This window comes from Balaenoptera physalus (genome assembly GCF_965194825.1).
Source record: "Balaenoptera physalus genome assembly, chromosome: 3".
Taxonomy (NCBI): Eukaryota; Metazoa; Chordata; class Mammalia; order Artiodactyla; family Balaenopteridae; genus Balaenoptera; species Balaenoptera physalus.
The window spans coordinates 177,498,005-177,511,176 of record NC_138890.1 but is presented as its reverse complement, the minus strand read 5'-3'; the positions used below and the strand labels follow the sequence as shown (position 1 = coordinate 177,511,176).

At 50.1% G+C, this 13,172-nt stretch overlaps 1 protein-coding gene across 2 annotated transcripts in view; it reads left to right on the top strand.

Annotated features, from left to right (window-relative positions):
* SDHA (succinate dehydrogenase complex flavoprotein subunit A) overlaps positions 1-13,172 on the top strand; it is a 22,974-nt gene extending 9,802 nt beyond the window's left edge. For both annotated transcript variants that reach the window (XM_082456100.1, XM_082456101.1), the window contains exons 6-15: positions 503-651; positions 1,301-1,425; positions 2,983-3,151; positions 3,982-4,177; positions 4,831-5,002; positions 6,770-6,888; positions 8,197-8,308; positions 8,471-8,601; positions 10,303-10,416; positions 11,694-13,172. In XM_082456100.1, coding sequence (XP_082312226.1) covers positions 503-651; positions 1,301-1,425; positions 2,983-3,151; positions 3,982-4,177; positions 4,831-5,002; positions 6,770-6,888; positions 8,197-8,308; positions 8,471-8,601; positions 10,303-10,416; positions 11,694-11,780 — 1,374 coding nt within the window. In that variant the 3' untranslated portion in view covers positions 11,781-13,172. The remainder of the gene's footprint in view (positions 1-502; positions 652-1,300; positions 1,426-2,982; positions 3,152-3,981; positions 4,178-4,830; positions 5,003-6,769; positions 6,889-8,196; positions 8,309-8,470; positions 8,602-10,302; positions 10,417-11,693) is intronic.

Genomic DNA, 13,172 nt, shown 5'->3' with positions numbered 1-13,172 from the left:
CACTTTCTGAGCAGCAGAGTAACTTGCTCGCTGTTAATTTGAAAGTATCTGTTCTAAGAAATTCAATCGATAATCATTACAGACGCGCTGAGCGTTTTGTTTTACTTGGACTAAGTGGCCGTGTGGCGGCAGACGCCGTGCGGTACGCCCTGGTGGAAGTCGGGACCCCGTGGTCCGCGGGCGCAGCTCTCGCAGCAGCCCTGAGCGGAGGCCAGCGTTGCCTCTCTGGCGCCTCTCGGGCTGTGTAGAGCTGAGCGGTGTGTCCCGCGTACGGCGTCCTCTTCTGGGGTGCGTTGTTTGTACAGCTGAGTTGTCACACGACAGCATCAGCGCTGCCATCCGTGGGTTGAAGTCTGTGGCTCCTTTTCCAGCCCAGTGTTCCGCTAGGGTCTGCCTGACCCCTGTGCCCCACACCAGATCAAGGTCTCCAATCTGTTAGCTTTAACAGCGCAATTGCAAACGCAGGATCCCTTTTTTTTGATGGTTTTCCTTTCTTTTTCAGTCTCTGCGATACGATACCAGCTATTTTGTGGAGTATTTTGCCTTGGACCTCCTGATGGAGAACGGGGAGTGTCGAGGCGTTATTGCGCTGTGCATAGAAGACGGGTCCATCCACCGCATCAGAGCAAAGAACACTGTTGTAGCCACTGGGTAAGAGTCTGGTTTTGTCGTGTCCAACTTCTCTGCAGGCAAGCTGAGTTTATGTATTCTAATGAGAATAGGGGTGTCGTGCAGTAACGGCTGAGGCGCAGGCTGTGACTTCACCCGGCAAGGGGTAGCTTTGGGGGCCTGAGGGGCGACACCAGCACCTGCCTCATGGTGGCAAGAAAGTGTCAGCAGTTCATAGCTGGGAGGACCCTTGAGGAGGCTGAGGCCTGGAGAGTCTGATGCTGTCTGGAGTAGCGTCTCCTTTGCTTTGAGGGATGCTGTGTTTATGCTGATTTCTGGGGTAGAAGAGTGCTGTTTGTTCACGGGAGGAAAATAAGTAAATTCCATCTTATATACTGTCAGTCTGTTATTTTAACCGTTTTAAGAAGTGCATTTATAAATGTTTTTAGATTTTATTATTTTATACATTTTTATCAGGGAAATCAGTTACCTAGCACAGAAGTGCCCTAAGGTACAAGCGAGAGCGCCTTCTCTGCCCCCGAGGCCACCGTCCCAGTTGCCCAGGGCAACGTGTGCACATGCGCCCACAGAGGTGCTGCCTGGGCTGCGTGGTCCACTCGAGTCCATTAGAAAGGAGGACCTGATGGGACGCTTGTGCAGTCACCTCTCTGCCGGCCTGTCTGTTTTCCAGAGGCTACGGGCGCACCTACTTCAGCTGCACCTCCGCCCACACCAGCACCGGGGACGGCACTGCCATGATCACCAGGGCAGGCCTTCCCTGCCAGGACCTGGAGTTTGTTCAGTTCCACCCCACAGGTAGGATGGCATCAGGCTCTTTGTGCCTTTCAAGTGCTCGGTACCTGTGGGAAGGCTCCTCTGCAGTTACGTGCACTTGCTTTCTCGTATCTCACATCCTAACTCGTGACTTCCCCGAGGAGATTCTTCCCTATGTCCCCCAAAGCAGTGGAGGCCAGCGTCTTACTTCGATGCCTTGTCTCGGCGCACTTAGCCAGACGTGAAGCAGTGATTGTTCGGCGTCCCTCTCCTCGACTAGGGTGTCAGCTCCCCCCGGGAGGCAGGGGCAGGTCTGTCTCATTTACTGCTGTCTTCGCAGCGCCCAGCACATGGTAGGGCCTCAGTCAGTAGAGCCAGAGGGAATGCACTTGAGTGGAGAAGTGGCACAGACAGATGGCAGGCTGCCACAGTGACAGAGCCCGGCAGGCGGGGCCCTGAGATGTCCACAGGGGAGGGTGATGAGTGCACGAACGTGGGAGGGGGCCTGGGAGGGGAGTTGGCGAATCCATCCTGAACTTTGTTTCTGGGTTGGTGACTGATCTGTCAGCTGGGGAGCTGCCACAGTACTAAAGACCAGGGCCTGTTTTTTCTCTTTGCTCTGCCAGTATGTTCTTTCTGACCCAGGCAGGAATGAGGAGTAAAAAAAAGTATTAGGTGGTAGTCTTGTTGCTATTTCTAACCAGTAAAATGTCTGAGACTTCTGAATTCCCTCTATAGTTAGAGCTCCATTTCCTTTGCTTCCTTTTCAACGTATGAGAAATAAACCACCAGAAGACATGGCCACTGAAACTAGGAAAACTGAAAGATGAGATACAGGAATTTACATTTTGTTTTAAAGGCACGGTAACCCTTTGGTGCACTAATAAAAGTGACAGCCTTCAAACTACGCTGATGGACGTGTAGCACCCAATGCTGGGCATCCTTGTCCTCGTTACGTAGAGGGACAGTTGAGATCAGGGCGCAGCTCCCCTCTCCCGTTGCCTCTCCCGTTGCCAGATTTGGATTTGGGCTCTGCGTCTCCCAGCATCATATTGGTGGGCTTGTCTCGGAAGAGGGGGACCATCCCACAGGGTTGTGGTGAGACTTAGAGTTGTACACAGCGGGTGCAACCTAAGTATCGGCTCTAGTGATCATTGCCGTATTGTTGTTTGGTTACTTGATATGCCAAATTTCCAAGCTGGTTTCTGTACCTACGGGAGCCAACGCAAATTTCATGGTGCAAAAGGACGTTCAACAATTAAAACCTGATAAGGTTTTAGTAACAATTAAAACCGAGATATTTAACATAAACTTTGTCACGTTGAGAGTTTAAAGCACAGCTGTAATCGGAGTATTGAGCAGAGCTGTGTCGTCCACGCAGCCGGCCTGTCTGCTCTGCAGCTTGGTCATTGCTTTTCTTCATACCGCGGCAGCGTGCTGTGCCCTAACTTTTCCTCTCTCACACTTCCTCGTGCGTGTGGTGCTCTTTGCACACCCTTTCTGTCTCCTCCCGAAGTATCTGGGGAAAAACATCTGCATTTGAGATGTCGGCCCAGCGGCCCTCAGGTTATACGTGTTTAATGAGCTCGTTGTTTGCAGGCATATACGGTGCTGGCTGTCTCATCACGGAAGGGTGCCGTGGAGAGGGAGGCATCCTCGTCAACAGTCAAGGCGAGCGGTTCATGGAGCGCTATGCGCCTGTCGCAAAGGACCTGGCGTCCAGGGACGTTGTCTCCCGCTCCATGACCCTGGAGATCCGTGCAGGAAGGTCTGTGTGCTTGTCCCCAGAGGGGTCTGCGCGTGTCTGCATGCCCCGCCCCTCCAGTGGCTGTGGTTTGTGTCTGCATTTCAGCACGGGCTGGGGGGCTTCTGTGTCGAGTGTCAGCACCCCGCCACCCCGGAGGCCTACGTGCAGTGCAGTTACCTCTGACTGTTGTCTGTCAGTTTAGGATCTCTGCATTTGAGAAGTTTAGCCAGTTAGCTGCAGGTCTGTCTCAGATGGTTTGTGTGTGTGAGTGAGTGTGTGACAGAAGCAGACAGTATGGGGGAGAAGACACACCCCTGTCCTGAATTTAGTGCACGAGCTTCCGCTGGTATGCTGTTTGAACTCCCGGGTGCTTGGGGCCCTCAAGGTGGGTGGGTGGTTTGTTCTTCAGTGAAGCAGCGTGAGGCCTCAGTGCTTGATTTCGTGCCCGCTGTGGTGACACTGGTTAAATATCTGGGGGCGTGGCCTCTGGAGGCGTCACGTTCGCACACAGAAATGAGAAGTCAGGTGGTTCTTTGGAGCATCTGGTGTGAAAGACCCCTGTAACGCATTCACCAAGGAGAATGTGGCAAGTTGTGACCTCCCGACCCTCAGGGGGGAGCCCGGCGAGGGCAGGGCTTCCGTCGTGTTCATGGCTGCATCCCGGCACCTGGTGTCTACCCTGGCACGTGGTGGGTGCTGAGAAGAGACGCCATGAAAAGGTGGCCTTAATGAAAGGAACCTTTCCTCCAGGATCAAAGCGTGTGGAACCTCAGGTGCTGCAAGGATTTTGTGACCTCACGGTTTCTGGATTGCTGTTCTCGACCTTATGGCGCGATGTCCTTTTTCACCAGAGGCTGTGGCCCTGAGAAGGATCACGTGTACCTGCAGCTGCACCACCTCCCCCCTGAACAGCTGGCTATGCGCCTGCCTGGCATCTCAGAGACAGCCATGATCTTCGCGGGTGTGGACGTCACCAAGGAGCCGATTCCCGTGCTTCCCACCGTGCACTACAACATGGGCGGCATCCCCACCAACTACAAGGGGCAGGTGATGGTGCCGAGCCCGTGCCACCGCAGGCCCCTTGCACAGGGCCTCCCTCAGAAGTCCTGGGCAGTCTGGTAGGCAGGGCAGGGGCCTTGGCTTGACTCCGGTTTCTGCGTTCACGCCTCAAGTAACCGCTGATAACTGATTCATGCCTTCTTAGTAAACAGTCACAGACATGAGGTCAAACTGCAGTTTTTCCTACATGGTTGTATGTTATAAATTGTAACCTGTGTGTTCTTTACAGTTAATACCTTTGGATGGTTTGCGGCTCACAAAGAGCTTTTTAGTCACCTGATTTTAGTCCCTCCTCAGGCAGGTGGGTGGAACTGTTGTAAGAGTCTGATTTAGGACTCCAGTCCCCCACCTCCCCGTTTAATGCCCTCCGCCCGCCATGCTCCCCTGCTTTGAGCCCACCGTCGGAGTGGGTGTGCAGGGGCACGTCAGGAGGTGGGTGAGGTGCTACTGGGTGTGAGGAGTGGGACTGGGGTCCTTTGACCTCGGCACGGGGGCCGGGGAAGGAGGCTGGGCAGTGTCTGGGGGGGTTCCCTGTAGGTGATGTAGGTCCAGTTTTTACCTTTTCTCCTTTTTCCGACCCCCCGCTATAGGGAAGGGGGGCTGAGCAGACCGCGCTCCGTAATCTTAGTCTTCTTCCCCAGGTTCTGAAGCACGTGGACGGCCAGGATCAGATCGTGCCCGGCCTGTACGCGTGTGGGGAGGCTGCCTGCGCCTCAGTGCACGGTGCCAACCGACTGGGGGCAAACTCGCTCCTGGACCTGGTCGTCTTCGGCCGGGCGTGCGCCCTGAGCATCGCAGAGTCCTGCAGACCCGGTACGCACTCCTTCCAGCAGTCTGGCTGCTGCAGGACGCTTTGCTTCGCGGTCATAGAGCGGGGGTCTGGCTTTCTCTCCCTGGAAGTGAGGAAACAGCAGGTCAGAGATTTTTATGGTGATAGACCTGAGGCTAGACACAGGGTAGATGGGGCAGTTAGAAGAGTAACTTTAGTCAGGTTTTTTTGCAGTCATTATGTTCTCAGAAAAATCACTATTGGGAAAGTGTTATTTAATAGGGTTTTATCACATACTACTTGTCTGGTATGAATTATCTCCAAGGAAATGTTTTAAATGGCAGGTATAAATGAATGTATAATTTTTTGGTACTTAAAGAAAATTAATAAAATACTAAAAACAAACTGTAACTAAATCTGTTAAGGGAGAAAGGGAGGAGTTAATGCAAACAAAATAGAAGACTGGGTCACAGCTCTCTCCCCTCAATGAGAGAATGGATTTCCATCAGTGATTTTCTTTTGTGGTAACTTAAAATCATTTGTCGAGGAAAAGATACATGTGCTAGTCCCACAACAGCTCTAGTGCTCATTTTGCTGTAGCCGGAGCCCAGTAGCAATCCCTCAGAGCAAAGCAGAAAATTTGAGGTTCCCTTTCTTTGACAGCGAGAAAAAGGAAGTTTTTTGAGAATACTTTTCTATCTGAAGGATCAATGCACGCGTTTAAAACCTCTGGAACTCAGCATTAAAAAGGAACAGACTGCCCACTCGTGCGCAGCGCGGGTGGATCTTTGTCAGGCTGTGTGATCCAGACACCAGAGGCCACATGTGTGCGATATTTTTGTGTGGCATCTGGAGAAGGGAAGCTGGGGCAGGAGACGGTGGGTGGTCACCAGGGCCTGGGTCCACTTGCGGTGGGGCTGACGCAGCTCTGCTTGTCAGAACCAGCAAACTGCACTAAAAGTGGTATCACACTTTCGTTACGCTTTAGTTTTTAAAGACAAAAGGAGAGGAAAAGTGTTTGCCCCACTACTTTCCCGAAAGTATGACTATTTTGAACGTTAAAATGCTTAAATTCTATAGTCTGATCATGATAGTTACAGGAGTCTGTGTGTTAAAATTTGTAGAACGGTACACCTAAGAATAAAACTCCGTTTTACGGAATGATCGTTTTTTAAAGCATTGAAAACAAAAGCTAGCAAAATCGCCTGCCTAGAAGAGCTTGGGCGGGTCTCGCCTTGGAGAGAGAGTGGCTGCAGGCCTTTGTCTTCTGTATTTCACACCTGCGTGTGTTACCTTCTACAGAAAATATATTTAAAAACATGTCATCCCCAAACAGCTTAAACACCCTTAAAGCGTTTATCTTTTTAGAAAGGCAAGAACAGAAAATCTTGAGGTTAATGTAAGAGGGTGCAGGGCCAGGGTCAGCAGGAGGCTGTTAAATACGTCCAGCCAGGCACCCCGCCCACCACCCCCACAAGGTCTGAGAACCGGAACGGGGTTGGGCAGAATGAGAACGGCTGAGGATGAAGTGTTTTTCCTTCACAGAGTAGCGGTGCAAGGTTTGTGTGCATAAATCTAATGTTTGACCTTAAGAGAGGGTTTCTGTTTTGTTCATTCAAAGATTACTTATTGGACACCAACTTTTTGCCAGAAATTTTGTCTTTTTGTTTACTCTTTGGCCCAAGTCAATAGATGCTTCCTCAGGGATAGAGTGGTCCAGGTGGAATATTAGCTCAGGTTATGCATGCATTTTCCAAACTCCCTGAAAGGGTATAACACACATTTGGTGGGGTTTTTTGTTTTTTTTAAAGGAGATAAAGTTCCCTTGATTAAACCAAATGCTGGGGAAGAATCTGTCATGAATCTTGACAAATTGAGATTTGCCAATGGAAGCATAAGAACATCAGAACTACGGCTGAACATGCAGAAGGTAGGAGCCTGGACACGCTCTGGGTGAGCAGGCCAGCTGCGTTGGTAGCCCTGCACTGGGGTTGCTGAGTCACGGAGGCGTGCTCAGGCCTGAGTAAGATAAAAGGGTGTGCTTTCCACACTGAAGGCTGGAGAGGGCAGCCCAGGGCAGACACAGCAACTCTGCAGCATCAGGACTCAGCCTTCTCTCAAACGTGCTAGGTGTTTGGTGCAGCTTCCCTCCTCAGACCGTCTCTGGCCCTGGTCTTCTGTCCCAGCCTGAAGGAGGAGGGACAGTGGAAGGTCCGAGAAGCTCGGTTCCCAGCTGGTAGCTTCCCAAGCCCAGCACGTCTCGTTGCTGAGGAATAATCCCATCATCACACCTACTTACGGCAACTCTGGGAAATGTCTTTAAACTGGGCCCATTGATGCCCCTGAATGAGGTCAGGAGGGGGAGTGTGGAAGGCATGCGGAAGCCATAGTCACCTGCATCAGCACATCTGATGGAACGGGCTGTGTTTCTGACGTGATAGTGAAGCATGGGAAATGAGGCCAGTCTAAGTTAGCTTTATTTAATTTCAGTTTAAATGTAGGTACACATGGTTAGTGGCTACTGCGTGAGGTAACACAGGTTTAGGTCAATTAAAAGTACTAGTTGACTACTCTAGATAAATAAAATAAATAAGTAAATAAAACAGCTAGGAATCAATCAAATTCTTTTAATGCCGGGATTCTTGGTCCATGAATGAGACCTTTATCCACTTGAAATTATTTGCAAGAATTTCTGTGTGGGCGCATTTTCTGGAGTGAAGCCCCTTGCTTTAGTTGCATCCTGAAAGGTTCCATTGGGCCATCCACACAGACACCACCAAAAGGGAAAAGGTGAATATGGCCATTCTCATAGGACTGTGGTTCTGTGGTTCTGTTTTCAAATGAGACTGGGCTTCAGGGAGGCCTCATAGGATGGTAAGGAAGGGGGCAGGAGTAAAGGAACAGAAGCATGGAGAAAGGGCATCTAAAGGTACAAGTCTCCAGATGAAAGTAAGCCCTAGGGATGTAACGTACAGCATAGTGACTGTAGTTAATGTTACTGTATTGTACGTTTGGAAGTTGCTTAAAGGGTAGGTTTTTTAAGTTCTCACAAACAAACAAAGAAACTTCATTTTAAAATTCAGAGTAATAGACTCACAGTCTGAATTTCCTAGTTTTTCTATTTACATAAATATTTTACAAAAAATGAAATGCATAGGAAAAAAACCCTAAAGGTTTAACAGTTCTTGGCGTGGCTTTTCCTCATGGATTAAAAGCTTACAAATATTTTGTATTACAGTCGATGCAAAGTCATGCCGCAGTGTTCCGTGTGGGAAGCGTGTTACGGGAAGGCTGTGAGAAGATCAGCCAGCTCTATGGAGATCTAAAGCATCTGAAGACGTTTGACAGGGGTGAGTGGTTCCTCGGGCCCCTGCACACGGTTGTTGCTGGGTGTCTGCAGGGTGGGCTGCTTCTGGGCGCAGCCCGACCCATTTAGCGCTGACGTAACTCGTCCTTGCTGAGTGGACACTGGCTGGATCCTGTTGTCTTTGACGGCTGCCTTGTGTGCCCAGGAATGGTCTGGAACACTGACCTGGTGGAGACCCTGGAGCTGCAGAACCTGATGCTTTGTGCCCTGCAGACCATTTATGGAGCAGAGGCCCGGAAGGAGTCTCGCGGCGCTCATGCCAGGGAGGATTTCAAGGTGCGCCTTCATGTCCAACCCCCCCCCCCCGCCCCCCGCCCACCCCTACCACCACCGCTCAGCCCTGACCCTGTGCTCTCTGCGTTCACCTCTCTGCGCTTTCTCTGCATTTCCCACAAGCCAGTTGAGAAGAATGCTTTTTCTCTTCTGATAACCTTCGTACCTCTGTTCTCACCGTGTTCAGTACTAGTTTGACCTTTCTCTGGCTTTGGATCAGTATCTGCTGCTGCATCTCTCAGCCTCATTAGGGCAAAGGTTAGTGTGCAGCGGGTCCTGTTGCCTGGAAGTGCTCACTTACTGACTGGAAATGATGAGTAACTCGTTGTTTCAGACCCACCCCTGGTTTGGGAAAGGATTATAGAGCCTCATCTTGGATCACCGTTGTTTTAATGAACTGGTTTTTATGCAGAGCTCACTTAGCAGATTCTGCAGAAAAGAGTACTCGGCATGTGGTAGTTAAGGCTTTCACGGAAGGGGTTGTTTGGGGGGCAGTCCAGGTAAGGATGGGGCACGTTAGCAGGAGCTGAGCTGCCTTCCCGTGGTGAACACAGAGGCTTTGGTCCGGGGCGGTGCTTGGGTGGCTCAGCTAGAGGCTGAGCGAGAGGAGCCGGATTTCCATCCACCGTGAGACACTGACTGGAGCTGGATCCCACGTGCTGAGCGCTCGGTTAGAGGAGGAGGTCGGCGAGCCCGCTCGTCCTGTGCACTGAGGCCGGAAGCCTCTCCCGGAGCCTGTGCTTGGTCCCTGCGGCCGGGACGTCACTGCAGATGTGCAGGCAGAGCCCGCTCACCCGGGGGGTCGTCCCTCCCTCCCGGAGGGGCAGGTGCAGGCGTGAGGGACCGCTCCCTGCCCCAGCGCCCCAGGCAGGAGGCCTGGCCTCACTCCGCAGAAACTGCCAAGTAGCTGGACATTTTGGGTTTTATTTGAAGAGGCTTTTGTGTGTCTTACTGTTACCACGTGCAAGATATCCCTTAGCAGCATTCAGCTTCTCTTTACAAGTTTTTGAAAAATTTAATATAATTGCTAAAATTAGAACATTTAAATAAAAAAGGCTGAAAGAAAAAGTCGAACTCTGCAAGAGTACAGAACAAAAAGACAGGAAAAGTATTTGATAAATTTTTAAGTGCATAGAAGATCGATTTAATTCCAACACCCATCTGCTAGTTGTAGCGAGAACATGCAGAAGCGGAGCTCTGGGTCCCACTGTGCTGCGGCCTGCTGCCCAGCCGTGCTGCGCGGGGCCTGGCCTTGTCAGACTGCCGTGGTGGAGATGGGATGAGTAAAGGGGCGGGGCCCTAGGCTGGGCCAGCGCAGAGCGAGGGGCTCATCTCCACGTCCAGAGGGCTGACGGCTCACCAGTCAGGGCCCATGGGTGCGTCCAGAGGACTGGCCACTGGCCGAGGGGCCCCGCGTCTCACGGCCTTCCTCTGCGTGTGGTGCTCAGCTGTGCACTCTCCCACGTCAGACCTGCGCACGCGGTTTCAGTGGGAATTGGAGACGCGCTGGGACTGGGAAGGTCCTGGCTCTGCACGAGGTCCGCTTGGACGATGGAGGCCTCCTTGTTGAGTGGGATCTGGGGGATTAATGTCAGACTAGGCTTGTGTATCTTTTTAATGAGTTTTGCCATGTTTTCTGGTTTTGCTGTGTAGAATGTTTGTTGACGGCGCTTTCCGAAATAAACTTACTTTCTGTGGCCTCAGGAGCGGGTTGACGAGTATGATTACGCCAAGCCCATCCAGGGGCAGCACAAGAAGCCGTTTGAGGAGCACTGGAGGAAGCACACGCTCTCCTGCGTGGACGTCACGACTGGGAAGGTACGTGGGGAGCGGGTTCTGCTCACGTGTGCCATGGCGTGCGGGCCGCCCCTCGTGTTACGCAGGTCGGCATCTGGTGAGCTGGGAGAAGCAGCATGGATCTAAATGGACTGTGGGCCGATCTGAGACGCCACGGAAAAGGCACAGTCAGGCTTCTGCCTGGAAACGGAACTCCGCGTGGGCTGGTGGTTCACAAGCGCTGCCCCCACTGCGCTGGTGCCGGGCAGGGGTGTGCCAGCGCCAGAGGCCCACTGTAGGGGAGGAGACGGAGCTTCTGAGCCCACAGAGAGCTGCGGGCAGGGATGGGGGTGGGGCGGGAAGACACCCCTCCCCTCCTTCCCTTTGACTGGACCACCTGGACGCAGCCTCAGGGAAGCCCGGGGGATGCTGTTCAGCCCTTAGCTTCCCCGGGCAGGGAACAAGTTGGGAGGGGCAGGGGGCAGGCAGGGTCCTGGAAACCACCAGCTGAGAGAGCAGTGGGGCCCCCGTCGGTCTTACCCCAGCAAAGCATAACTCACCCATTTGGCCTTTCTGCTCGGCAATAAGATTCAGAAATAATTAAGATGTAAAGTGTAAGCTTTTCAGAGCTCCCTAAGGGATAGTCTTAATTGTCTATCTGGATTTACAGAAGTTATGCTGTGCTGTGTCCTCATACTTCCGGAGTACCTAGTGGGATTGTTTAATGCAGGCAGACAGCAATTTTCATAGTTCTTCATGTAGGCTCTTTTCTGACAGTGTATAGTCAGACGATCCTCTTAATACAAGCCTAATTTTGTAGTGTTTGGGTTTTTTTATGATTGTAAAAGAAATACATGCTCATTTTAGAAAGTGTAGAAAGTACAAGAAGAATGAAGAAAATTAACATTTATAAGCTCACCAGAGAAATCTTTTATTATCATTTTGAAATATTTCTTTCAAGTTTCGTATGTATATAAATGTTCACTTAGAAGTAGGAAAAACTGCAAATACAAACATAATTTACGGATAAAGGATAACAGTACATACAAGGTTTCACCTACTTTTTGAGCATTCTCAGTTTAAGTTTTAGTTTAAAGCGTTGAGAATTTGGTACCGTGTTATTTTAATTGCTGTATTCCATACATGGATTTACATAGTCAGTCCCGAGTTTGTTACTGAAAAATGTTCCCGTGAATACCTTTGTTTTTAAGTTCCTGTTTGTCTGCAAATCTGCTTTTATGGTTGATTTTCCAAAAGCATCCAAGAGGGTTGTTCGTACGTTTTTGTGCACTAACGCATCACCGACTCTTCTTTCTTAGGTCTCCCTGGAATACAGACCCGTAATCGACAGAACTCTGAACGAGGCTGACTGCGCCACTGTCCCCCCAGCCATCCGCTCCTACTGAGGAGGCCGGCGTTTACCAGCTCTTGTAATTATGTATAATAGCTCGTGCACGTGTTCACGTTGTAACTGCCTTCTTAAACTGTCCTCGAGTGACTGAGGATGCCACTTGACAGAGATTCCTACCAGAGGCCAGCAGCTTGCCAGTAATCAACAGCCAGGAAGTGTTCAGCTTGCCTTTATCCCTGCTTCATTCTTGAGAAATAATAAAACTGGGCGCAGTTCTTAGATGAAACATAAGTTACAAACTTGCGTTTATTTCCCAGTTCCTTTAAAATCATACTGTTTGACCTGAGGCATATTTGTTGACCTGAAATATAAAACATGACTATCTTTTTATTCTGTTGCATCAAAATCCAGAAATTTTGTTGCAGTGTATGTTGAAGTGAAAATGAATTTTGGTGCCTGACAGCAAATGAAGAAAACAGACATTTCCTCCTAGTTCTTAGCAAGCAAATGGTTTAATATGTGAACGTGTGTCCTGAAGTATTTAAATGACCGAATACTAAATGAAACTGATGTGGGTGCAGATGGACTTCTTCCTTTTCCACCTCCATGCAGATGCTGCTTGGGGCCACCTTCCAAGTTCCTGTCTCAGGGTCGGCTTCTGTAGAATCCAGTCCGAGGCAATTGAGTTCATTCGTTTCAGATTCTATTTTTCTAGTTTAGGGATTGCCTTTAAAAATTTAAAGTTTGTAAATATGTAAAGCATTGACATGATTTCAAAGCCTGTTGTGTTCAGAGCTCACCTCCTTAACCGTCCCTCATGCTCTCCTCTCTCTCCTCCGCAGGACCCACTGTTGTTTTTCTTTCTAGTCAGTGTCCTAAGAAAACAGAAAGCAAGTATGTATTTCTGTTGTGTCAGACAGACGGCCCTGCCCCTTGCCTGCGTATCCGGGAGGTCCTTCCTTATCACTCATCCTGTGGCCAGGTCCTCCTCCACCGCATGAGTATACGTTGTCCCCTGGCAGGACATTTGTGTTGATGCCACAGTGAGTAATTGAAGTCATTTTCTTAGCCAATTTCTTCGAAGTGGAGTTCTAGAAGTAGGGTTGCTGGGTCAGAGGGCAAATGCACTTGTCGTTTTGTTAGATGCTGGTAAGTTCTCTTCAAAAGGGCTGTGACATTCTGCATTCCCACCACAGTGTCTCAGTCCCTGTTTCCCACGGCTTTGCAGAGAAAGTATGATGGTAAGCTTTTGGATGTTTACCAATCCAAACAACAATGGCCATATCTGATTGAAACAGATGGAATATATTAAAAACTGAATTCATAATGATAGTTTTAGAAAGCCAAAAGTAACCGAACAAGAAATATTATTGGTCACTCTTGGAAGTAACTAGGGCACTAACCCTGACACTGAAAATGGACAATTAAAGGAAAATGATGAAATGAT